The sequence below is a fragment of the Cebidichthys violaceus genome, unplaced genomic scaffold, assembly GCF_023349555.1.
Source record: "Cebidichthys violaceus isolate CVI_PGR_0920_01 unplaced genomic scaffold, fCebVio1.0.p SCAF_24, whole genome shotgun sequence".
Lineage (NCBI taxonomy): Eukaryota > Metazoa > Chordata > Actinopteri > Perciformes > Stichaeidae > Cebidichthys > Cebidichthys violaceus.
Genome location: NW_027176417.1, coordinates 5,862,195 through 5,888,219, shown reverse-complemented (window position 1 = coordinate 5,888,219; position 26,025 = coordinate 5,862,195). Strand labels below are relative to the sequence as shown.

At 46.4% G+C, this 26,025-nt stretch overlaps 3 protein-coding genes across 6 annotated transcripts in view; 1 reads left to right on the top strand and 2 right to left on the bottom strand.

Annotated features, from left to right (window-relative positions):
• Nucleotides 1-927: 927 nt before the first annotated feature.
• Nucleotides 928-7,053, bottom strand: LOC137879026 (cyclin-T2-like). 3 transcript variants are annotated; one of them, XM_068719593.1, is made up of 9 exons: nt 6,845-7,053; nt 6,214-6,295; nt 5,992-6,120; nt 5,399-5,459; nt 5,168-5,230; nt 4,978-5,023; nt 3,409-3,572; nt 2,983-3,053; nt 928-2,907 (listed from the first exon to the last, which is right to left on the bottom strand). In XM_068719593.1, the coding sequence occupies exons 1-9, from the start codon at nt 7,000-7,002 to the stop codon at nt 1,864-1,866; spliced, it is 1,818 nt and encodes a 605-aa protein (XP_068575694.1). In that variant the 5' UTR covers nt 7,003-7,053; the 3' UTR covers nt 928-1,863. The 3 variants fall into 3 exon arrangements, 2 of the variants coding, with proteins under 2 accessions (XP_068575694.1, XP_068575695.1); XR_011103690.1 differs by lacking the exons at nt 928-2,907; nt 2,983-3,053 and having other exon boundaries at nt 3,484-3,572; nt 4,647-5,023; XM_068719594.1 differs by lacking the exons at nt 928-2,907; nt 2,983-3,053 and having other exon boundaries at nt 3,480-5,023.
• Nucleotides 7,054-8,472: 1,419 nt separating this feature from the next.
• On the top strand, nt 8,473-23,668 carry LOC137878959 (transmembrane protein 163a). The gene is made up of 8 exons (XM_068719497.1): nt 8,473-8,850; nt 9,804-9,923; nt 13,974-14,017; nt 14,092-14,183; nt 16,207-16,303; nt 19,349-19,460; nt 19,684-19,825; nt 20,281-23,668. Exons 1-8 carry the CDS (start codon nt 8,661-8,663, stop codon nt 20,339-20,341), a joined length of 858 nt encoding a protein of 285 aa, XP_068575598.1. The 5' UTR covers nt 8,473-8,660; the 3' UTR covers nt 20,342-23,668.
• Nucleotides 22,794-26,025, bottom strand: part of mgat5 (alpha-1,6-mannosylglycoprotein 6-beta-N-acetylglucosaminyltransferase) — a 46,324-nt gene continuing 43,092 nt past the window's right edge. For both annotated transcript variants that reach the window (XM_068719496.1, XM_068719495.1), the window contains one exon: nt 22,794-25,739. In XM_068719496.1, the coding sequence (XP_068575597.1) occupies nt 25,541-25,739 (199 nt within the window). In that variant the 3' untranslated portion in view covers nt 22,794-25,540. The remainder of the gene's footprint in view (nt 25,740-26,025) is intronic.

Here is a 26,025-nt window from a genome sequence, read left to right as displayed (position 1 = left end):
GTGAAAGCGCTGCGTCTGCTCTGAGGGTGCTGGTTAATTATCAGGAACTTGGATTTCTCTTCCCACCCACGGACGAGGCGTCCGCACTGCATTGTGCGAGAGCGCCAAAGCTTGAACCTTGAGAAGCCGCGTGAGGGTTTCTGTTGGAGGCACCGAATGGCAGGTTTCACTGACGAACACTTGTCACCGGCAAGAACAAAAGAAAAGAACTCAACCCCTCGAGGTGGTTTAGCCGCTAACAGAAAAAGACAAAAGCATCCGCAGCTGTGAAAAAGCCCAAACTAATTTAAATATTCTGCTCATGCAGTGGTTCAACTTGTTTCCAATCACGCCTCATTACTCCCATTAACATTACTAATTCAGCAGCAACAGCAGCGCAACTGCTAATCACCTCAGCGCTCCACTTTAAACACGGCCCGTAAAGCCAAAGCCGGTCATTTGATGTCGTGAGTATTGTTCTGTGAGCAGCCCGCGACATAATCAAGTAATCAATCCACAGCGAGGAGGCAGAGAGGAGGCAGGAAGTGGCCATTGGTGCGCTCCCGTTTTTCTTAATGGGAATTTTCTATGGCGGCGCTTGACAAAGTGACTGTTCTATCTGCAGCGAGGGGCTGATATTCAACGGGGAGGAAATAGTCTTGTGATCAGTATTTGACTAATCATTAAATACCAGTGACTTCCTTCTTATAGTACCGACATGCTTACTTAGGTTAGTACAATCACTGCCTAACACGGACTTTGGGTTCGACAAAACTGAGACGTTTTAATTTGCCAACATGTAAACAATTGAGAAATGAATTGGTCGATTGCGTCACGTTACAGAATCGTTCACCCGTCCCAAGCAAACAAATCAAAAACAGCAAAAGATAAATCCATATTTCACGTCAGACACTTTAGAACACAGAAAATCGCTGCGGTGTGTAAAAATGACTTTTACACCTTTATTTGGGCTCTCAATACACAAATCGAGGACATGTTCATCAATACAGAGTCTGCTTTAGATCTCAAGATACACTGAATGAAAGGTCTGGACCGATGCAATAAACCCACGGGTTGAACTACAGTCCTATATACACAATCGTCTTTTAGAGATCTGTATTTTCTGATAGTTAACAACATGTATCATACTGTATAGCCATTAACGAGGTACAATCACGAGGCCTTTTCGCAAATTTTAGCCGATATATCTTTAATGCACTTTCACAGCAGATGTAACGTAAACTTCATTGGTAGCTCTGTAAAGAGTCTGCACATTAAGTTCAGGTGCGGCCTTGGAAGTCCCGATAAGACAGCGAATAGACAGCGAATGGGGGTCGGCCTCACGTTTTAGTTTCACTATTGGTGCCCTCTTTGAAATGTAAGCAGACCGCGTTTCCTAAGACGGATGAGGCGATGCGTCTCCTCGGATACAGGTAATGAAACCCAAACGGAGGAAGATTCGTTCTTATATCAAAAAAGTTCAAGACCTGAGATTTTCAGTGGAACAAAATGTCTCAACATACAAACAAAACAAAAAAAACTTCCTGTAAACTGTCACTAGCTCTTCCCTTTTGTGTGACTTCAAACATGCACATTAAAACCATAGTCAGCTCAAAGAATGTTTAAAATCTCATCGTTTCAGCCGCGTTCTTAAAACTTCTTTTTGTTGTTGCAAGCTAGTAGTACACAGCTCTGTGCATATCATTTTACTTCTTTTTTCTTCTTTTTTTTGACAGCTTAACGAGAATCTTCAATAATCAGTGTGTGGACACGACTGAGGGCGACGCAGCAATTGCGATAACTTAAGACAAATAAATTTCTTTTAAAATTCTTTTAAACATGGTAATACCTTATTCTAGACGACACCGCGGGACTCTCCGAGGGTTACAAGTTCATTCCTTGGGCACTTAGTAAAGAGTCCAGCATGTCGAAAGTGTCTTTGTAGTCGGTGTGTTGGCCGTTAGTGGGCAGCACGCCGTTGCTCCCGTCGTGGCCGTGGTGCTCCATCGCACGCTGGCCGCTCTCCGCCGAGTAGTGGGACGAGCCGAGGCCTCCTTTGCTCCTGCTGCTCTTGGACGAGTGATGGTGGTGGTGGTGGTGGTGGTTGTTGTTGTTGTGATTGTGGCTGCCGGCGTCGGAGTGAGGCCTCTTGCGAGACGAGCCGGACGAGCCCACGTCGGGAGCTCTTATGGACAGGGAGGCGTTCTCTATTGTCCCTCTGCTGTTCCCGCTGAGGGAGTACGGGTGCGAGTGGCCGTGTTTGGAGTGGCGGTGCTCTTTGTGCTTGTCCTTGCCGGGCAGAGTCCCGCCGTGCTCCGACGAAACCTTGATCCTCATCTTGAGCTCCTCGCCCGTGGCGGAGCCGTTCTCGGCAAAGGACGGAGGCAGCCGGGCCTTTTTGGAGCCGCTTTTGTCTCTCCTGCCGTCGCCCGCGTGGCCCCCCTGCTGCGCCTGAGAGCGTTTCTTGTGGTGGTGCGAGGAGAGGACCGGCGGGGCCGCGTACCCGTCCGCTCCCGGCTCGTCCTTCACGCCGTTCTGCGGGGCCGGGTCCCCCGCCGCCGCGTGTTTCTCCCTGTACTTTTCCAGAGTCAAGACTTTCTGCGGCCGCGGAAAAGTGGCGGCGCTGGCGGCGAGCTGCTGGTGTTTGCCGCCCTTTGAGTTCGTGGGTTCGTGTTTCACCAGCGGGAAGTCCGAGAGGTGCGGCTCGGAGAAGTGGTCGTAGCCGCAGCTCTTCGACTGGTCGCTCATCGGCTGGTAGGAGGCGTAGGAGGCGGCGATGTTGCTGAGGGAGGGCATGTCCGAGGAGTCCGACGAGGTGGAGGGGAAGAAGGAGTTGTTGACTCCGGGGAGGCCGTCTAAGGCCGTCCCCTGGTAGGCACTGTCCACCGCCGAGCCCTCCGTCTTTGGCTTCTTAGCTGCTTGAATAGCCTGAAAAACACAGAACTCAACATGAGATACGGACACTTTACGTGAACTCTCCTCGTACAAGTATTCAGGACGTACCCTCCAGTTTCGTATCCTCTTCAGCTTGCTGGGCGTCTTCTCCAGGATCTGAAGAAACTCGTGTGTGAGCTCTGAAACCAGTGAAGACAACTGTCAGCGGTCCCCTCTCCACACCGTTAACACGCCCCCCTGATTCTTTCTGCTGACAGCTAGCGGTCGTGGCTGAGACTGCTACACATCGGCTACATACGATGAGGCAATGTCGGCGGGGGAGACCAGGGACCGAGTACAAATGCAGTCCCGTAAAGACCCAGCGGCAGCAAGACAAATAAAAAAAACTTCAGGATTGATTTGGGGAAAACAGCTTGAGTTATTAGGAAAGTGACAACACCCATAGTCTCCCCTACCTAAAAGAGCCTCAAGCTCTTTCTACGAGTAAGAAAAACAAGTCCAAGAGACGGATGAACCGGCGCCGGGAGCTCTCACCGTCCAGCAGCTGCAGCGTCACGGTGCGGTCCACGTACTCCCACCAGTGCTTGCTGTCTGTGGACACGGGGATCTCCCAGTTGGACCACTTGCAGGCCAAGTGGATGCAGACGCACGCGACGACCGTGGGCCTGTACTGCAGGCAGAAGGTGGTGAGGTGCAAACTGCAGGGGGGGAGGGAAGGGGGGGAGACAAGAAGCAGAAGAGAAAGATACGACCGTCAGCTGGAGGCCTTTCATCCGCAATAAACATTGTAGACGGTTTAAGCGCACCAGAGAGTTCACCGACAAACTAATATTACTTTCACATCACATACACACAGCCTTACCGTATAACACAGGAACAGCTAAGACAATCTAATTGTTAGGATATGTTCCTAAGTGTATGAATGACGCACAAACACACACACACTTTCATATGATACATTGAAAGTGGATTTGGCCAAATTGTGTTTTGATTTTAATTTAAAAAAGGCGGAAATTATAAAACATTAAAGTGTTTCTAAATGAGCAGTAAACTCCAGGAAATCACTCCTAATAAACAAATGAAATCTAATAACTACTTAGTGTAAAAGGAGTCGTGCGTATTAACGTGGGAACGTCCAGACTGAGAAACGCTGTCGTTGGCAGCCAAGGCTAAGAGGAGGCTTTACGTTCTCTGCACCCTGGATCCCAAACTACACCGCAAACTGGCTCCTGTGCACCAAAGCTGGTGTTTATCAAGCGTCTCAGAATCACCAAGTTAAACGGAAACTTTTTAGTGTTGGTGCAAGTTGCATTTAAAGATATTAAACTGTGTTGGAATTCGGAATGCAGAACAAGTAGGCTGTGTTCAGGTAAATACAGTTCTACACTTCCACCTAGACTCCCTTCTTTGTGAGTAACCCCAAATTAAGAGATCCTATCTACCATCATCTGCTGGGAACATCAATCTCTCAGACTTGCATATCAAAACTAGCAGCCTCTGTAAAAACAAAAAAAGTGAAATAACAGCACAATGGTATCAAAATTAAGAGCTGCGTGTGCATCAAGTTAGAATCTTTATGTAGCGAATCTTGGTAAACATTGCAGCCGCCATATTTCCTCTTTAAAAAAAAAAGACAACAGCACTAGATCACATCACCACACAGAACAAGCATTCAGTTTGCAGTGTAGTTTGGCGTTTCATTGTTAGCTCTTTTAGGGTGAAAAATGTGCAACAAAAAAAAAAAAAATGTAACAACTGTAAACTATACTTACCAAAGCACTCTATAAGTTTAAGAATCTTTAGTGGCAATCTATATTCAGGCTACCATTTGAGTTCTTTCTTTAGACATATGCACTCCGTACCGAACAACCGTGAGAGGTAAACAGCACCACTACACTCCACATTGTGCATTCGACCCCTATGTGCCAACACGGAGCCCTTGTACAATACACCGCACACAGCAGCCGGGCCCGGTACTTCCCCACGCCGGGGGGTTCCCGGGGACCCAGGCCGCAAACAGGGCGTTGGACACAGGAAGGGGGGCCCTGCAGGACAGGAAGCTAGTGTGCCATTACAGTGCAATAATGGGAACAGGATAATAACCTGTTGGTAGCCATGAAATAGGAAGTCTGTGCCAAGTCCTTGCTTGCTGTAAAAGAAGGAGAAAGTTCATTTTAGGACCGAGCCGATTCTTTGGAAGAAAAACAAAGCGTTGCACTTTGACTTAACGGCGCAACATTGCGTTGTTAAAAAAACAGTTCTTTGGAAAGTAGAGTGAGAAAGAAGGCTCTACCTCGCACTAGCTGGGAACACCTCACAACATCTGTGTGCGGATGATCGATTGTTATTTCAAAACCTGCAATAAAAGATGTCGAAGGAAGATGATCAGCCACCGGTGCCAGCGCAATAACACGTGTAGCGTGACGTTGTAGTTTACGTTTGTTAAAACAAGTGACGAAATATTAATGCTACAGTGGCTGGAATTCAAAACGCACACAAACAAACGAGCTTTAGTAGCACTCACCCAGCGTTTGCAGCACTATTGTTTCCAGTGCTACAAGCTCTTGTGTCTGCTGCTGGAATGCCTGGAAAAGTTCAAAGAACAATTTGAAATCGGCTTGATTCAACTTATCAGCATTCCTACAAAATAAAAGCATCGCCAGCCGGAAACTGCAGGGTACTCCTGCGCCTTTCACCGTTCTGATGTGAAACTGCACGGGCCTAATCGTAGAGCCTTTCAATTTAAGGAGGTCAAATAAATGGTGAAAAAATTATATATGATCTGGACTTAATTACCTTTGACCTTTCTACTGACAACACATTGTGTCAACGTGGCCAATAAGGCAGACAAAGTAAAGTAAAAACCATTCACTGGAGCCAAAGGTGATGTCTTTTAGTTGCTTGTTTTGTCCCAACAACCAGTCCATAACCCACTCATTTTACTGTCATATTACACAAAGAAAAGCAGCAATGTCCTTGCTGTTGAGACGCTGGCCGTTGTGCTTGAGGATATGACTCATAATTAACCGATTGCAGTCGTTAACGGTGTCTTTTCTCTCCAAAAGCCTCACAAACTGAGCGTAAACTCCACGACGCCCTCGGTCGTAGTTGACTTACGTTGCTCTTAGTGTCTACGGCTGGCTCTTGTGGGTTAATGCAGGCGTGGGCTATTTTAATGACATGCTCCAGCTTTCTGGGCTGCTCCTCAACTTTTGCTGCCAGGAACAACGTAGTCTGAGAAATGACCTGGAGGAGGGAAGAAAAAACACCCTCAGTTCAGTTTTCACAGCCGGTGCCACCAGTAATTATGGCATCAGCCAACACTGCAGTGGTACTTACGTTTCTATGGAATTTGGTGAAGGAGTGGATCATATAAAACCTGTGCATGTATACTATAGCGGTGTTGATAATCAGTTGAGAACTGGGTGGGAAGTTAAGGCACAACACATGGAGGATATACAGTAAAAAAAAAACACATTGGCTAACAGTCTTGGTGAAGAAAACCATGACACGTTAGCATCGAGCTAGCAAAACGTGTGACATGCAGGTTAAAAGCCGCAGAATCAATTCACAAGCTTTAACTCCTACAAAGGCGTAATAGTGCATTTATAACGTGGTAACATGATTCACTTACACGTACAACCAGCATCAGTAATCATGTGTCACTGATATCAGTACACACAAAGCTAACAATGGAATCAGCAGCCTAAAGAGACAAAACAATAGCTAAGCTAGCTACCAGGCCTGAATGCTTCCAGCTAGCTAAACCCAGACCCCGTGTTAGCTCAGTTAAATAACCTGTCTTGTCGGAGAGAGGTCTGTACGTGGCAGCGAGAGGGTTTCATGTGCGGTTATAGAGTTAAACTATGAATTGTAACTAGCCTTGCCATTCCGGCCCTTCTGTAAGATAATGCTAACCGGAGCTAACCCGTCTGTCGGCCGGCTAGCCGCTGCGGTTCAGAAAGGATACACGTTGAGTCTCTGGCCTATGTCTTGGATCAAGTTGGCGGCCTGCTGCCGGTAAGAGAGCTCCCTGTCGGCCTCTATTCCGCCGCGTCGAGACGGCGTGTTTTCGAGCTGCTCCCGGGTGAAGAGCCATTTCGTAGAGGGTCCCCGGTGCACCGCCATTACGCTCCCACAGCCAAGCCCGACGGTGCTAGCATCGGGAGGGAGTGGGGGCGATGGGGGCACCGGAAGGACGAGCAGCCGAGGCTGATTAAAACCGGTTAGCCATTTTCTGAACAGCGCCACCAGTGGCCAGAGGCGCACATATCACTCATCGTTGCCGTGTGTTATTGTTGCTGTAGGGGATTACATGTCGTCTACAACAGAATGAGTTATTTCAGCTGTATTAGGTAGATGGACTTTGCTATTTTGTCAGTCCGTCTGGTGTTTTCCTTGTTAGTTTATTAAATTAAATATAGTAATTAAGGTTGAAATATCCTGATAAGCCACTGGGGGTCACAACTGTGCTTTGCATTATTGTGAGCCCTTAGAAACATTTGAAACATTGACACGTTTTTTTTTACACTATTGTTTTGAAAGTTGGTGCATGTCAACTGTAAAACTGTATCCCAATTATTCGCCACCAAGCCTGTAGAGCAATGACTCAAGAGTGTATTTGATTAATACGATAAGAGAAGTAGAAACATCTTAATTATCATAATACCCATAGCACCCTCTGGCCTGCAGTTCTCTCTTTCTACCACTAAGCGGCAGCAGAGACCGAGAACAAAACTCCCTCAGGCCCCAGGTGATCTATCGAAACAAAGAAAATGTGAAGCAAAATCCTTAAAACAAATCATCATCATCACATATTTCACAGAGGATGAAATAACGGTGTTTAGTCCACTCCAGTAAATATGTGATGGGTTTCCGCTCGCGAGGACGCACCAAAAGCAGCGCACGTGACAGGGTCCGGTCTGCACGACCGCCGGCTCGCTCTGTCCACATGGGACAGGTTGTTTACCCCTCGCGCAGCGGCAGTTTTGTTCGACTCCTGCGCGCGAGCACAGGTGTCGTGAACTCCACCGGGATTACTAATTAGAGTCCAGGTGTGGCTATATTCTCGACGTCGCAAAATTGCAGCCTGTTGTGAATATATTTTATTTTTTTAACTGCTCGTCCAGACTGAGCGCGTTAAGTTTGTCAGCACACAGTTTTTAACAGCAACACAGCCGACACCACTTCCGGTTACCGCCTTCAAAATAAAAAGCGAGCCCGTTTCTTTTTATGGAAACTCCACATTTGAAGCTTAAAACATTTAGCCAGGGATGAAAGAATAATTCAGATGTTTTAATTAGCCTAAGAAGTCTACCAATGAAAAAAACGACTCAATTAGAAGTGAATGTTCTGGATTCAGAATTGGACCGACTAATGCTGTTAAAATGTATAACTATCTGTCAAATTCATATGTAGTGGAGTAAAATACCCAATCAAACTGACTCTAAAATAACTGAATGATAATTAAAACAAAAGCAAAAAAAAAACCAAAGGCTCAGATGTATTCAGAAGTATTCTCTATCTGAACAAAATGTACATTTTCGCATTCTCTGTTTTCGTCTAAAAACAGACGTTTGTTTTGAAGTTCACCATCCCTTAATTTCCGGTTTTGTTTCGCCACACGGTGTGCAATTTGGCGCAACTGGACCTGCAGCCCTGCAGAGGAGTCTCCCTCCCCCTTCTCCGTCTCTGGGTGTCTCCCCAGTAAAAGCCTGCACTTCTCGCCCAGGTGTGACATTTTTGGAGTGCCTCACACAACTGGAACCGCGCGACCCGCCGAGAAGATGACGGACGCCGCACCGCCAGACTCCACCGCCGTCCCGGACCCGGTTGTAGTGGACCCCGCGGCGGTGAACGGGCAGTGCGAGCAGACGGACTCCCAGCAGCAGGAACAGCAGCCCAACACAGAAGGTCAGGCAGAAGGTTTCAAGATGGACCAGGAGATGAAGATAACGGACAGCGTGGAGGACGGAGGTAGGCGGCGTGGAATGTGTTGAAAGTTCTTCACATCCATTCACACTTGATATAACACACTGAATTCTTATTGTTATGGTCAATATGATACATTATTTACAGAGCTGGCGAGATGTGGAATACAGTGTATTCTGCCAGACACATGCTCCCTAAATTACTGTGCTGTTATTACAGGTTTTTTTGTGCTTTTTGGAAAAAGAGTGAAACAAACAAGCAGCAATTTAATCAGTGACACAGAAGAAAGTGTGTTTTTAATGCTTATCCTGCGCTTGTACACACCTGAGTGATATAGATGTGTCATGTTGATATGGGAGATCTTTGTCACTGTAATGGAACGGATGCATTTTTCAAACTGTACTCTGATTATTATTATTATTATTATTATTATTATGGTGACAATAGAATATTACTTTATTACAATCTTGTAACTGTGACTTAAACAAGAGCAGACATGATGCTCATTTGATTGGACGACTCAAAACACATTTCAAGCCTCTGCGGGTTCATAGTCGCACCAAAAGTGAAACGAGTGGAAATTGCTGCCTGGAAAGCGTGAAAGGCGCAATTTATTCATGTTTTTTGGAGAACAGAATTAATTAATTTCCTCTGGGAAAGGGGAAACAACACGTGAGTGAAGCCACGATCAATCGGTAGGGTAATAAAGTGGCTGTATGTCATTTACTAACTCCAAAAAGTTACTCTCAAAAGATCAAACTAGGGACCTTTTTGGCTTGTAACTTCTTACAAAAAGCCATGTTCAGTTGAGGGTCACGAAACTTCTCTCATGGTTTCATTTCAATGCACCGCTTTATTGCCCTGGTCCCCAGAGGATGAATCCCACTGACTTTTGGTGATCCCCTAACTGTTCCTCTAGCATTATTAAAGTCAGTTTATTATAGCAGTGAGAGTCTTTATACCGTGTTTGTCTCTGTGCCCTGGGTCATTGTCTGCAGGTCTCCTGGAAAGCAGTATGCGCCTGAAGCCCCACGAAGCTCAGAGTTACCGCAAGAAGGCTCTGTGGGTGTCCTGGGTCTCCATAGTGATCACGATCATCCTGGCCATCGTAGCTTTCAGTGAGTACGGCCTTTTTTTCCCCTCCTCTGGCTCGCAGGAAGTGATGCTTTCAAAGACATCTACGCAAAAGCGACGCCCCCGCCGCTCGGTTCTTGATTTGAGGGACGCTTCTGTTGATTACCTGCAGATCAACGTGACACTCGACACCTTGATGGAACAACACAAACGAAGGACGACATGAAGAGCGCTTTGACGGTCCGCGCTTCATTCCCACATCCCGTTTCACTAAACCTTCACTTTCCCACCGCTTCCACTTCAAATGACAGTTTCTCTCAGTTAAAAATAAGCAACACCGTCACGTTGTATTTCTGTCAGAGGCAGAACGAGTTTGTCTTTTGTCGTATACATTCTGGTTTTCCTGCGTGGACGCGGCGACTCGTTCTGGGTTTTGACTTGAAATGAGACGTTGTGAGTGTCTCTCAGATGTTTGCATCAGTTTGTTTCTTTTATAAATGTCTCCGCATGTCAAAGGTTCCCTCTCTTTGAATTCTAATTTGGGATAGAAGCTTTGTAGATCTAATTCCAAGTTATGTTTCATCTTGTTTTTCGATTGGTGAAATTGAATTCGAAGGCAAGATCATTTAGACATTTGAAAAACTCTGAGGCCGTCAGACATGAATGTGTGTCAGATATCTTTAAAACCATCACAGGCTCTGTTGGTCTCTTGCCTGTCCACCGATGCCTCTTCCTGCTCTGCGGTAAATGCAGATTAGTCCGCTTGACGGAGGAACGCGTGAAGAAGACGAGCTCTGCTGCAGCGGAGCTGAATCACCTCAAACACTGAGGGACAGGAGACAGACAACAGCGAGAAAGATGGCCTCTTTTTGTTGAGAATATATGCAGACTTTCATGTGCAAACAGGACCTGCTCTTCATGAGACCGGTGATCCGACTCGCAGCACGTCCGTCGTTACCCAACACGTAATTGGTTTATTTTGATTTCTGGCGCTCCCCAGAGAAATACAGGCCGAAGTGAAGAAAATCCATCGGTTCAATAGTTAATTGGAGTCTTGTTTGAGGGTGAAATTAGGAATTGGAATTGGATTGGTTGGACCACTTGGGTCAGAGCGAGGTGGCGAGACGTTTTGTTTTGGAAATCAGAGCCTCTTCCTGAGTTCAGTCGGTGTTGTTTCAAACATTTTGCCCACTTCCTGTTCCGATAAGGAAGCGCTGGGAGGGGAAGCAGGACCGGAAGGCCAACTCCCGCGTGTGTGTGTGTGTGTGTGTGTGTGTGTGTGTGTGTGTAATCTGGAAGAGGTTTGTTTATTGCAAATCGGGGAGTCGAGCCTATCTAGTAATACAATAACATCATTCATTCATCATCTTTTTAGTGAAGTTAATGTGATTAAAACATTGAATCAGTGCTAAGCATTTTCTACTCCTCGTTGACGATCACGTCTAAACTGTGTGATTCACTGGGATCTTATCGTATCATCGGAAAACGAACGTTAATTAGCGAACAAGCCGCCGCGTGAGTTACGCGATCGCTCCTCAAACACTCGTTCACAATCTGTCGCGCTCTTTGGCAGCCAGCCAGGGAGTGCCATTGTAAACAGTGACCGTGTGAGAATCCTGTTTTTATAACCAGCTGTTAGCATCACACACTCCCTCCCTTGACACATCTGTTTCTCTAGGACCGCTCCATGCATGAGGTAGTGGCATTAATAAAACATATTTCAAAGGGAGAAGCTGATGGATCCGGGGCGTAGAAAGCACACCGTGTGTCTTATATAACGGCTGCATCAGTCCAGTTTCTGTTGTCTTTATGTATTGTGGCAAAGAGAATGTGAAGCGACAGTATCAGTATCGACTGGGTATCAGGCCCTGTCAAACATTAGCCGTCTTCAAACATTTGGCCTCTCTGAGACTGTGTGTGTGTGTGTGTGTGGGTGTGTGTGTGTGTGTGTGTGTGTGTGTGTGAATGTTATTTGTAGCGAGCAGCTGCAGCTTTAAGTTAATCGTAGGTTTTGGTCCAGTCGGACTCACCAAAGTGTGGAGTATGAGAGCGACTCCTGTGCTTTAAACAGCAGGTGGTAGATATTCACAACTCTACTGGCTCTACTTTACGTAAAGCTTAACGTTTGACCTTTTTGGCAAATGGATGGATACCACTCTCTCTCATCTTCAGGAGTTCGGCGTCACGTGACCCAGAATGTCACGTCCAGCTCACCTTCTGGTGTCTGCGAAACCTAAAAAGAGCCGAGTAGCAAAGTGCTCCACTGATATGCATAACGGCCCTCCAGAAACAACCAATAAACCGGCAGCGCTCGCACGGCGTTTTATCTGCCTTTTCTTCTCAGATGTGAGAAGCAGGGAGGGGGAGGGAGGGGGAGACAGGGAGACGATAGAGCTCATATATGTATGTGTGTGTGTGTGTGTGTGTGTGTGTGTGTGTGTGTGTGAGAGATGCTGTAGTTCCTTCCCTGACGCCCGGCCGGCTTTCTTGGGAGCCAATTAGCCGTCGCCGGGCTGGGCTTTGACGATTGCCGAGCCGCAGCGGACTCATTTACACACGGTTTCTTCTCTCTGTGCCTAATGAAGGAGCTAGGAGGAGAGAGGGAGGAAAAAAGGGGAGGGGGAATCAAAGAGGGAGTGAGGGAGGAGGAGGAGGATGATGCGGTTCTGAGTTTTGGCCACCAAGACTTGACGGGTCTTTGGGGGTTTCCATCCCAAATGAGACCCCTGCCATCTAACATCTTGTATAAAATCGCATGAAAGCAAGAATTTAACTTTCAAAATAAGAGCGTGGCGCGTCGAAGGCCTTCACACGTGGACAAAAGAAGAAAGCCTCACGCGCCCGCTACATTCTCCTTCTTCTCATGCCAACTCTGGCAGCTGCGTGACACCTCGGCGTCCACACCGTCCCTCTCTGTTTACCGGCATTTCAGCGGCTGTCAAGTCATATTTGCTGAGCGGTTTGTCTGTAACCACACACAGGGCCGAGGCACACGGGCTCTGAAGAATATCTCCACCCAGGATGTTGAAAGATGAGGTCATGTGATCTGTCGTTTTAAATGTCATATGATACATGCAGTACACACGATGTGAGGACAGTTTAAATACAGACGTTAAACCGGTTTCCTAACAGTATGTATTTACCAGAACACGAGGTCGTTATGGACGTCACATTAAAGTCTATCAAGCAGTTTAACATGTACACACAGTGTGTTAGTTGTCTTTTGCTGCGTGTGTGAACAAGTGAAGTTGTGTAGCCACACACTGAAGCTTGGAGTGACGAGGATGAGCAGGATCCAGCTTCAAGATGGCACCATCTGTTGTCCTTTTTAAACTTCTATTTCTAATCTTCTTCTTTCGCCAAATTGACCAAAAGTTGTTGTACAGATACATTTTTTTTCCATTGCTAGTTATGATTCCATGCCGCATCCCTGCAGATCCCTGATATCCCACCTACTCATTTGTATTCGAGGGTTGTTCATGTGTGTTTAAGTGCGAAGGCGGACTTCATTTCTGTTTTCATTTCGGCCAGTGGAAGTGGATGATTGCTCCTTCAGCCCAGAGAGAGAGATGAAACAACAACGGTACAGAGGATGGATGAAGGAATCATAATTTCACTCTCGTTGCAGCACAGAGAAGGAATGAGCGGAGGCGCAGGGAGAGAGATGTGTTTCTGCAGGGCTGAGTGTCTGGCCCCCAGTGAGCGTCGCTAAAAATAAACGTGGGAGGAGGAGGAGAGGATCCCTCTCCTCCATCTATCTGCATCTCCATCTCGTTTGTCTCTCCTTTCTGTCTCTTCCCCCACCCCCCGCCATTGCAGGTGTGCGGACGATTACAATGTTTTCAAAAGCACTGCAAAATAAAAGACCTTCATGCTGCTGTTTTAAAGTCACAGAGAAACTAACTCATGTCAACATCATACGCAGAATCCATGCCTATGTGTAGGAAGATTGGGGGTTAAAGACGGTTGGTGTGTGATTTCCACATTAAATGAAATGTCACTTGTTCAGTATCTCTCTCTCTCTCTCTCTCTCTCTCTCTCTCTCTTTCTGTCTTTCTCTCTCTCTCTCTCTCTCTTTCTGTCTTTCTCTCCAGCTGTTTCCATCATGCGCCACAGCGCCTCAGCGTTTGGATTTGCCGTAAGTTGACTGTAAATCCTCCTCTTCTCACTGCCGTAACGAAGAGAGCGTAACGCTGTAACTCTGTATTCCAGTTCGACGCCTTGCTGGACGTGTTGTCCTCGGCCATCGTGCTGTGGCGGTACAGCAATGCCGCGGCCGTCCACTCGGCACACCGCGAATACATGTGAGTACCGTAAGAAAAGAGCAGGTCAGACCTTTCACTTCTATGAATCCCAGGCATTAAAGTCACTGAAATGATTTATAACTGAAGTGTTAAGGAGGTCTTTAGCTGGAATTTGAATTTGATTGTCTTAAAATAGTAATTAGCCACTTATATGACCAAATATGATATGTATCATAACATGTATTTCTTCAAATCAGTGTAATCAGAAGATGGAGTCTTTGTTTCAGCTCGCCCAGGTGGCTTCATTTCATCTATGACGACCAAAACAAACCTATAAAAGTGATGAAATCCACTTCAATGTGTTCACACAGCGTCTAATGTGTGTGTGTGTGTGTGTGTGTGTGTGTGTGTGTGTGTGTGTGTGTGTGTGTGTGGTCGGCTTTGTCCGGTAGAGGAGTGTGACAGATAAAGGGTCTCTTCAGCTTTGTCAGCCTCGGCCCCGCTGGGACCGATCGCCTCCCGTCTTATCTGTGCCTGCTGAGAATGGCGTGTGTGTGTGTGTGTGTGTGTGTGTGTGTGTGTGGAGGTCAGGTGAGCCTTTTCAGAGCCGGCTGAATGGTGAGGGTGCTCAAGCAGGCGACTGGAACAGAGGGAGGGGGGCGAGTGTAACGCAGCTGTCTGTCACATCTGTTCTCCTCCGATGAGTCTTAACGTTTAGCAGAGAAGATACACAGGAAGTGAACTGACAGGACTTAACCAGCTGATCTTTGGGATACAAGAAATTCAACCAAAACAAAAGCATCTGTTACTGAATGAATCAGATGGATCTCACTCACACACACACACACACACACACACAGATACGAGAGTGGTATCGCTGCTATAGTTTGCTAACATTCGCCATAAGAACTGAGAGGGTGTCTTTTATTGTTTTTTAATTCTAAGTCTTATAAATTCGTAATAGCTGAAAATCAAATCTCAATCTTCAGTCACTCACTTCCAATGTAAATAAAACCAAATATTTAGTTAAGCTACAATTAAAAGAGAGTAAATGATTGTGTGTAACTGTGTATTCAAGATCCAAAACCAGAACTGCAGGTTTACGTCAATAAAGCATAAAAACATAAATACTTTTGATGGATATGTGAGAGTGTAAAATCTCATTAAAATGTCGTTATACAGCAGCCCTCATTATGTCACTTCAGCAGCTAATTGGAGAAGTTCTGGGAGGCGCTGAGCCAGTAATTGGCTTCACCGAGAGGCCAGGCCTCCTCCTGTAACACACACACACACACACACACACACACACACACACACTACAAACATACACATGAATTAACGCATAAATGATCTGAAACACAGGAAAGTGAGAATCACATGCAAGCAACTAAAACGACCACACACACACACACACACACACACACACACACACACACAGACTGTCCTTTCTTCTCTTCCAGCTGCTTTGTTGTGTATTTGTGAGATTAGTCAGTGAGGAGAATCGATATTATTCTTTCGCACTTTCTTTCATCCGTCTGATCGAGGAGACGTGGCCCAGGTACAGAGCGGTTGCCACGGTAACAAGCGTGGAGATGGGTGATTTGATGGATCTGTTGTTCCTTTTCGCTGTAGTTGTGTGTAGTCATGTTTACATCCAGCGTGTGCAAAAAAACAACAGGGGGCCTGTTACTGGGGATGATGTGTGTGTGTGTGTGTGTCCTGCTGTGGACTCCCCGGAGTGATGTCAGGGCGTTGCCGTGGTTACCTCATGCGGTCTGGACCAGGACTCCCGAGCGTGGCTCAACGTCTTTCTGGATTGAACACTCGCCGGTGGCCATGCGTGACCGGGTCATGTGCTCCAGTTGTGTTTTCGTCTCCCTGGAGACCTTGTTAATTGGGTAAAAGGTTTTTTTTTTTTTTTTAAAGGACATCTGCTGCTTCCTGCACAGTCTTCACGGTGCATCTTCGCCCCGTACACCGGTGTGACACACCATGTCGTCCGTGGCTTGTAGTTTGAGCTACGTTCCCTTTTTTCTATCTGTGCTCGTCGCCGCAGTTCACTTCAGTCTCTTCTCCTCCGCAGAGCCTGTGTCATCCTGGGCGTGGTCTTCATCCTGTCCTCCCTGTGCATTCTGGGTAAGGCCATCCACGACCTGGCCACCAAGCTGCTACCCGAAGTGGTAAGGAGTTATTCATTAATTGCCGACACAGAACCGATTGAAGCGGAGCTGAACAGGCTTATGTGACATCATGTCAGTGTGCAGGAGGTTGCTAGCATCATGGTGCAGGGCTCAGAAGTCGATTCAAACTGGAGTTGGAGGTGAGTTTTGGATTAAAGCTCCCACCATATGGGACAGAATATGTTGTCGTTTGAACCCTGAATGCTTTACTGTGAACTGAACACTCTAACAGGGTGACTTAACGGTTTTGTCCGTCTCACAACGTTTGGTGTATACGCAGATCTTTTGGTGTAATTTTGGGCTATTTTTAAAAAGCCTGGCCAGATAAAAACCCGCTTTATCTGTCCAGGACTAGTCTGCTCTCCATGCTGTGATACCACCACTCTGCCATAGACGAGGACTTTCTCTCAGAAACCCATAAAAAGCCCTGTTGACTTTGTGCCAGTTTCTAATAATATCGTCTTGAAATCTTCTCAGTGTCCAAGACAAACAACATGCAGGCCGCGGTTGACGTGATTTGCATGAAGCTGCTGACGTAACATGAATCATTCCGTCCCCGTCTTGCCATTCTGACCTGGCAGTCCATCTGATAAGATGGCCGTCACGTAGTGCTGGTCACCGGAGGGCTGGTGGTTTGGGCCAGGAGGAGGAGCTCAGTGTTGTTACTGAACAGATGGAAAGCTTTGGCTCCGGAGAATCACAAGAGAGGTCTGGATGATTTGGTTGTTTTACTTAATGTTGAGGAGCTCAGTGTTGCATTAGAGCTCTGCTGCAGGACCCCCTTTTGTCCCATGGGCTTTGTCTTTGTCTGTCCCCTGGCTGCGTCCCACGACTAGTTAATGGACAGGGGATCAAAAATAAAGACAATATAATGCTAAAATGGGTCGCAAAATATCCCAATGTACCTGGGTTATACTGAAGTCATAGCATAGTATGTTATGTTCTTTACATTAACATTGTGTGTGTGTGTGTGTGTGTGTGTGTGTGTTGGACAGAGGTGTAACAGTGTTGCTGCTGCTGGATGAAGAATGTCACAAATCTCAGGTGTGAAGACTCACGAGCTTTCACACCTCCTGAAATAGTTGCCTTGCCCCGTTACAGAGCAGTAGTCATCTCTCCAGAAACGGATCTGAACGACGATGATGATGATGATGATGACGATGACGATGAGTAAATATTAGATCATTATGCTTTGATGAGCTGAATTACCGGAGAGACTCACTGCCTCTCTCCACTTTCTCTCTATTATCTAATCCACTCCGGTGTGGTTTTGTAAATAAGAAAACAACTGTTGTTGCGTGTGTCAGTCTCCAGCGTGTGATCATGGAATGAGCTGTACCGACATACACCTCTCTGAGAACCGCCCCTTTTTAGGACTTTCAAATAGCCTCTTGCAACTCTCCCGGGCCCCAAATTCAATTAGTTTTCAAATCCTTCATTGGCGCATCGGACCGACTGTGTGTTCCATCGATTCACCCGCGGCTGCAGCGAGCAGCGAGGCAATAACAAAGGCGGAGTGTGTGAGCGGGCGAGGCAGACGGATTGTGTTTTTGTGAGTCTCCCGTCACACAGTCGGGTTCCACCACACCGGTTTCTGGTGCATCGCAGTCTGAGTTATATATAGAGCATCACGGCCCTCTCCTCTACGCTGCAAACAAGCTTCTGCTTTCACAGCCTTCCCTCTCCCTCCTCCTCCTCGCTATGAAATGTTAACACGGTAAGCAGCTGCTTAGGTATGCAGCGGCGGTGAAGAGGAGGATGCAGACAGAGGGGGGGGGGGGGGGGGGGGGTGAAGGTGGAGGAGCATGTTTGGTTTTTGACACCTTACTGCCGCTGCTCTGCCGGTCCTCTGAGACCAATTAATGTCATTTAGCGGTGGAAACCGAAGGTGTCGTCGTCTTCGCCTCGGCACTTTTTGTGATGTTAAATTAATTTGAAGAGGCTGCAGTGACCTCTGAGGGTTGAGGACACTCAGAACGCCCCACATCCCATCATCGTTGTGGGCAGGGTCAGGCTGCCATGGAGGTTTGAGTATTGGATTTTAAAGAGGTACCACAGAACGATGATGCACTTTTGTAAAATACGTATATAGACTGCTAGTCTCCAGGTCTGCGTGTATTGTGAAGCTTCAGAGTAAAAGCTTGTGATTTATTCCTCTAACCTGCTCGAGGGCTTTTACTGTGAAGCAGCTGCAGAGCGAGGAGAAACAACGATCACATCCAAACGATTTATTCCACGAAATAAACAAATGCTGAGTATCTCCCGTTTTTGAAAACCGTCTGTCTTTTGTTGGACTCGATGATTTTGTCCCCGTGTGTCCACTGTTTAGAGGTGTTGTTTTCACAGCACTGACTCAGGTCTATGCAGCACGCTGAGCCTCTCTCTCCATCTCCCCTCTGATGTCTGTGAGCTCGCCAAAGCAGCTTTTCACGGCTCCAAGGCCATAGTGCAATATTAATGCTGCCGCAGAGGCACTGAGTGCTCTGCAGCTCCCCCCTCCTCTCCTCTCCTCCATCCGTCCTTTGTGCATTTACATTTCGGGTATTTTCGCTGACGCTCTTTCCAGTGAGAATCACAATAGGTGTGACATGAAAGAAAGCTAAAACATCTTTAAAACTCAAAGGACAGACGTTGGATGAGATGGAGATAATAAGTATTTAAATAAGAGCTTTGGGGAGCTCGTTTTTATGACTCACACACCGGGTTATGGTTTTTGTGTTGTTCATCCAGCCGGTCCACGTGTTCTCTTGGACTCGAGGAAGAACTGGTCTTATTTTGGTGGCTGAAGGTTTGGGTCACTGTGACGTTTTCGGCCAAAACGAAAGAAATTGCTAATTATGACGCACAAATGTCTAATTGGATAAAATGTTTATGATTTTCTTCAACATACTATACTATTACTTTGCTTTGACAATTTCAAAAATACTATACTATGACTTTTTTTAGACCTTTTTCGACATACTATACTGTATATACTATGATTCTTGACAATCCACATCCTACAATCGAAACGAACAATTTCTCTCTTCCCTCCGTCTCCCTCAGGACGAATTCCTGTTCAGCGTGTCCATCGTCAGCGGCCTGGTGTGCATCACCCTGGCCGTGATCAAGTTCATGCTCGGCAAAGTGCTCACAAGCCGGGCCCTCATCACCGATGGTGGGTGCACAACACAGACACTCAAACACCTTCTAATTAAAGCTGCAACTTCCAGGTGACCTTTGAGTATCTGGCAACTCCAAGAGACATTTAAAGAATCTGTCATGCCCAGCGGGACACACTTTGTAGAGTTAGAGGCCCCCAGCAGGCAATATCACATGTCCACTGGACCAAAACCCTCATCAGCTGACTACGTGTGAGATGTTTGTTTTAACTTTCCCAGGATTCAACTCACTGGTGGGGGGAGTCATGGGGTTCTCCATTCTCATCAGCGCCGAAGTGTTCAAGCATGAGCCCCAGGTGTGGTACCTGGACGGGACAATAGGCGTCCTCATCGGGCTCATCATCCTCGCCTATGGAGTCAAGTGAGTGATTACTGGAGAGGGAGTGTGTGCTGATGATGAGCCCTGACGATCACATAATGTACGCCGCAAGCTCTGTTTCCCATTTTTACAAACATTCAGCCAGCAAAGTTTAATTCTATGCAGATGATGGTTTTTCTATACAGTCTAAATAAATCAATCACCGCCCTCCACGATCAGCAGTTTTTAATTAACCAATTCAAATCAACTATAAATGCATGCACAAGTAATGTAAAAGTTTCTCCAGAGATCATGCACATTCTGTACAAACACTGGGCTCTCAGATGAAAAGTTTTACCTTCACTGCTGACGCGGTGAGATCTTCTGCCATGAACGAAAACATAAAATCAATTTATGTCCGTCTGCAGTGCGTCAGAATGGGGATCAAAGTGCTCGCATCGGCTCCCTGTGTTTATTCTTTTTGCTTCCTAAAAAAGCCTCCTCCTCTTCTACCGCAGGCTGCTGCTCGACATGGTCCCGCGGGTCCGACAAACCAGGAACTACGAGCGCTTTGAGTGACGGACCGGCGGAGGCAGAAGAGGAGGGTTTGGGGGGGGGGGTCACAGTCCCCAGACTCTCCACAGACAATCCCATCCGGTCCACCAGTGTGTATACAGTTCTCTCATTCATCTGAGGATCCAGGCCGGTGACGACAGCAACGGATGGATGAAATCCTTGCCGCCTTTTTAAGTGTTTTACAATTTGGTACATATAATATCTTTATCTGTCTTTTAACAGTGAATGGGGCAGTCTGTTGTTTTCACGCCTCTGTATTTAAACAAGATGGTTCAAAAGCTTGACTCAGTCGTAGAAGAGACAAGCTTGGACTGCAGCGTACAGGAGATGTACAGTACCTCAGTTCCACCTCATCGCCCTGTCAAAACACTGCAGTTTATTTTTCCCATGGTTCTTAGAGGCCTTTGCTCAGCTGTGCTATAAAGTGTTCTAGTGATCGATGTAGCTGATGTAGCAGCGGAGGATTAATGTTTTACCTTTTCTTTATGACTAGAGAGGATGTATCAATACAAGGCTCGGTTGGGATGGAGGGGGGGGGGGGGGCAGGTATATAAGCACACGGAGCGGCTCGGTAACGTGTGAGTTACTGTTTACAATATTTATCTAGACTGTTGTGGCGGGAGCCCGGAGTTGGCACCGTTTCAGCAGCCTAACGCCAACTTCCAGTCCTGGACGAGAGAAATCTTTCTGGCATCCAGTCGCAAAAAGAGAAGTCACGACCTCACTCAGCCTCCGCTTCACTGCATAACAGAGCAGACAGCAGCTGCAGGTTACCATCAATATCTATTCAAATGACACAAACATTATGTCATAGATTCATAGAATCCAAAATGAGGTGAGGAGAGGGAGGTTGAGGAACACACCTGGTGTGTTCTGGCTAATCAGTGGAGGAACACACCTGGTGTGTTCTGGCTAATCAGTGGAGGCTCGTTAGTTGATCTGGGTCAGCTGGGCCATGAGCTCACCGTCTCTCCTCCACAGCAGGTACGTCACGCTGCTTTTCATTGCCTCGCTTTAAATGCGGATGTTGCTGGTTTCCATAAGCTGTTGTTTTATTCTAATTGGTCTTAATTGATTGTTTGATTAGTCCCACGCTCTTGCATGGACTCCCGCCAGTTTGTGACAGATGGGAGGGTTTCGCTCTCCTGTTGGGATGCAGGTTCGGTCTGTGTTGTGACAGGAGGAGCCTTCTGTGTTCTGGTTTTAGCCAATTTCACCTCTTTGGTTCGTGACCGTTGATGTGTGAAGGTTTCTCCTTGGTTCGGATGCTGGAAGGGCAGCAGCTTCTTAGTGGAAGTACTACTAGCGAGACTAGTTAGTGGAATCTGTTGGATTCCAGTTGGGGGGGCGCTTGGACTCTGGGGTGTCCTTGTGTCCACCACTGCACATGTATTCATGTAGTCTGTCTTCCAGTCTTGATGCCTGACGAAGGACCAGGACTGAAACGTGTCTGTAGTTTATTCATGATTTCATTTCATCTGTCTACCAGCTGTGAATATTTCAAGTAAATATCCTACTGTGAAGGATTCCACTGACTGTTCAGGTTGTTTTTGAAGGAGTCACCAAACACTGAAAGTTTACACTAAAATTGCACATCTGATGAACTTTTGGTTTTGTCACTTTTTCCTGTTTTTTTTTGTTGTTTTCTATCTGTGATGGTTGTCCTGAGACAACAGACAAGTGAACCTTCCTGATACTGTGTCAACATGTGTCCTCATCTGGAGCTGCTGTTTGTCTTTGGGATGTGAAAGGGAAGCCTTTATTTCTCTTATAACTTGTGGAGTGATGTTAATTACTGATTCAATTATGACTTCTTTTTTTTTTTATAGGATATTTTGAATGAAGTCTTTATTTTTAATGGCGGTTGGTTATACCCTGAAATGTGTAAAAAAGCACAAAACTGAGTTTCTGTAGCACAGTGGCTTCCTGGGCCTCGGGAAGACAGCAGTTATTTACTAGTATTACTGTTATGTATTAGTATATATACTTATATTCCATCAATATGAAACACCTCCTGACAATCACCAAACTGACACGTCTTTCCATCCCATCTGCTCCTAACTGATCGTACTGCTGAATGTTTTGGTGACTGTGGAGCAGGAGGGAGGACGTTTGTCCTCAGTCACTGTAACCGAATGTGCACACTGCGCTGTGGGACTAGTTTGTGCGGCGTATTTATTTGTGTCTTGTCACATTTTAGGGACTTTTATCTGAATACAAAAGTGGTATTTTAAGGTTGTGAGAACTTTTTGTTATATTTGTGCCTGAAATGTTATTGAGGTTCAAATGTAACCCCATTTCTGCTCAGTATTGTACGACTTGTTATACACACACACACACACACACACACACACACACACACACACACACACACACACACACACTACTCTGTGCCGATGTAAATACTGAATCTGTATTGCTGTGATGTAAAACAAATATTAAACCAGAGTCTGAGCCTTTTGTCACAGAAAAAAGGTTTATTTAAAAATAAAGTTATATCCCTCTTACTCGTCAAGGACTGTGAAAACAAAAAAAACCACAAAGTTGTCATTGCGTTATTCACCTTTTGATGCTCGGACTGTATCATCACCGCCCTGACTGACGGACTCGAACACGGTCGAGATTGAAAAGAGACTACATGTTCGTGTGGCTGTAAGTAGCAGGTTTGCTTTTTTTTTTTCTTCTTCTTTTTTGTACAATGGAGACATTCGATGCTGAGGTTAACGAAGACAGATCCGGTTCTCTAGAAACCAAACGGTTGATGATCGGACCGACGGCATGCTAACAATAAGCCTGACTGACAAAGTAAAGCAGGTCTGACCGTTTCCCTGTCTTCTAGTTTGAACTCAACTGTCCCCACGTAAAAAACAAACCTATTCCTCACTGAGCCACTGGAGGAACGCACACTGTGACGTTTACGTGGTTCTGAACTCGCGCTGCTGCTGGAAGTGAGTAATCCGGTTACTGTGAAACTTAGGTACACTCTGAAGGTTGTTTTTTTTTCCTCCCAAGAATGTACGGGAAACATTTTCTCAATGAACATCCATTATAAGGTTCGGACTGATTCAATTTAACAGATTTTAATTGTATTAACTTTTAAATTGGATTTAAATTCACGTGACTCAGGAGAGAGAAAGAATCCTTTAGCTGATATGTGGGGTTAGATTTGGGACTGAACGCTGTATCGCAAGTGTGTGTTTTTTTTAATTCTTTTCTATAATCAAACCGAAACTAAGCCGTGAAAAGGCACATCATGTTCTTTGAAACGCTAACTTGGCGGCAGATCGCTGACCCGTTTACAAAAAGTAAAAAAAAAAAAAAAAAAAAAAAGCCGACGGTACAGGTGGTGGACTGCAGCTGGACGGCGCTGATTTACACGTGCAAACAGAAAAGTGATTGGAAATCAAAGCACAAAGTGTTCGAGGCTCCCGTTTGTCCCCCGCTGTCCATCTTTAGCAGTGATGCAGACGACCCCCCGTCGAAACAGTCGCATCATTTAACACAAAGGATTTCTGTTTAAAACCAATCCTCATGCGTGCTTTTAGCTTTTTAAGGAGTAAACCATCGAATCACTTTTTATTTGTTAGAACGTTTCTATAAAAAGACTCTAAACGTCTTTTGTCATCACTGTTGAAAGCTGAACAGAAGCAGACAAAAGCCTCCGACCTCTTCATACGCTGAAAGATGAGCGAGCTCTTCTTCTTCTTCTCCTTTAAATTACTCTCCATAAATAAAAATCTATAAAAAGGAAAAAAAAAAACACTCATCCTATAAATAAAAAAAGATTTCCAGCAAAACACAAAGATAAAGATTTGTATACAAAATAAATAAAAAAAGAAACTTTAAAACCCTTATGAACAATATACAGTGTTAGTAATATCTTGTCAACCTCATAGATTCCTGTAGTGCATTTCTTTCCCCAATTCACCACAAGAACTCTGAATTTTACTTTTTATTAATTTTCTTTTCCTTCGCAAATCTGCAGGCAAATAAGGATCCTAACGATTCTTTAAATAAAACGAGGAGATGAGAGGTTGTTGTTTTTTTTCGTTGGCATGTGTGTTGCTGACAGTTTGCTCGGAAGGATTTCCAGCTGTTGTCTGGCAGATTGGAGGCGAACGTGGATCTTTTAGTATTTAAACAGCTTGTGTACGTTAAGACACGGACAAACACCTCGGGTGGGTTTGCATGTCTCTTCGGGAGAACGTCTTCCTGTCATCTAGTAGTCCGCTACCGACGGCGGCCTATCATCTACGACACGACGACACGGCGACTCCCGCACGCGACAGCTTTAGCTACAGAGGACGGGTGGTGTGCTGCGGAAACACAAAGACATGTCTACGCTCCTCTACTGGCCTTTTAGTAGAAAACACACTCGATCCTCTTTTCTTTTTTTTTTCTTTCTTTTTTTTTTTTAAATAAGACTGACATTTAAAGCAAGTGTGCGATTTTAAAAGTGAGTGTGTGAAAATGAAAGGGGGCCGGTGGCTGATCCACGACTGGACTTCAGCGTCTTTTACGGGCGAGAGAGGACCGCTGAGTGTGGGGGTACGAGTCAGGGTACAGATATCGCCGATACAGGTCTCTTGGTTACAGTGTAAAACTGGGTTCTTCTTTAGCCGCCGTGTGTGTGTGTGTGTGTGTGTGTGTGTGTGTGTGTGTGTGTGTGTGTGTGTGTGTGTGGGGAGATCCGGGCCTTCTGGCAAGCCAGTCCAGTGCAAACCTACCTAAAGAATAAACAGTTTCAGATTAGACCAGGGGGAGGTGGATGGAGGGGGTTGGAGCAGAGGGGGGGGGGGGGGGGGCTGGGTCTCCTTGGTCCCTTGCTGCCCTGACCCTGAAGACAAACAGGCAGGCGGTCACTGATTGGTGCAGTCTACCAAAGGGGGGAGCGGCACTCTTAAAAGTCTACGACGCCTCTCTTTTTGTTGATTCAAGTAGTTTCACAGCGCTTCCGCAGAATCCGGGGGGGGGGGGGGGGGCTGGCGGAGGCTCGGGGGGGGGGCTGCTTCACCTCCTGCAGCTGAGGGGGGAAACAATAAATATGATGGACATACGCAGTCTCTTCTGTCCAGACGTCTTCCCACTAAAGTGTGTTCGATAGAGTCTCAGACACGCTCGTTAAGCGGCTCCGACTTCATTCAACGCCCCCCGTCCCGTCCCGTCCCGTCCCGTCCCGTCCCGTCGGCCTGCGTGTTGCCGCTATAGGCAGTCTTTGCACAGCGCCACCTGGCCCTTCATGTAGTCGCGGCACGGGCAGATGCGCCGCAGCGACTGGTGGGCGCCGGCGCAGCTGAACAGCAGCAGGTCGGACTGGAAGATGCAGTGGCGGCGGGTGTCGCTGTAGGCCGGCACCACCGTGTCGGCGCTGGACTCCACCGTGTGGCAGTCCACGCCGAACCTGAGACCAGAGACAGAACCGTCAGTTTCTGTGCTGACTGTTTATACACCGGGTTCTTCTGCATCAGTCGTAAAGCTTGGCTCATTTAATCCCAGTAAACAAACTGGGCCCTCTGGTGGTTTTAACACGACACTGCAGTTTATTTAAATTCTCCACTCTGGATGACAAACTGCACATTTGAATTGAACCCTGGTGTGTGCTGCCACCTGATGGCCGCTTTTAAAATGACAACTAGAACACGGAGGAGAGCGTTTCTGTTCCCCTCTAAACGCGTGCGACATCCCCT

What these genes read in the sequence shown, in the direction of transcription:
- LOC137879026 (XM_068719593.1), bottom strand. Translation starts at nt 7,002, where the DNA reads ATGGCGGTGCACCGGGGACCCTCTACGAAATGGCTCTTCACCCGGGAG. An exon ending in AATAGTGCTGCAAACGCTGG is followed by an intron (nt 5,231 to 5,398) that starts GTGAGTGCTACT and finishes CTTTTATTGCAG; the next exon opens with GTTTTGAAATAACAATCGAT. An exon ending in TATTTCATGGCTACCAACAG is followed by an intron (nt 3,573 to 4,977) that starts GTTATTATCCTG and finishes CCCCCCCTGCAG; the next exon opens with TTTGCACCTCACCACCTTCT.
- LOC137878959 (XM_068719497.1), top strand. Translation starts at nt 8,661, where the DNA reads ATGACGGACGCCGCACCGCCAGACTCCACCGCCGTCCCGGACCCGGTT. An exon ending in CCGGGCCCTCATCACCGATG is followed by an intron (nt 19,461 to 19,683) that starts GTGGGTGCACAA and finishes TAACTTTCCCAG; the next exon opens with GATTCAACTCACTGGTGGGG. An exon ending in ATCCTCGCCTATGGAGTCAA is followed by an intron (nt 19,826 to 20,280) that starts GTGAGTGATTAC and finishes CTTCTACCGCAG; the next exon opens with GCTGCTGCTCGACATGGTCC.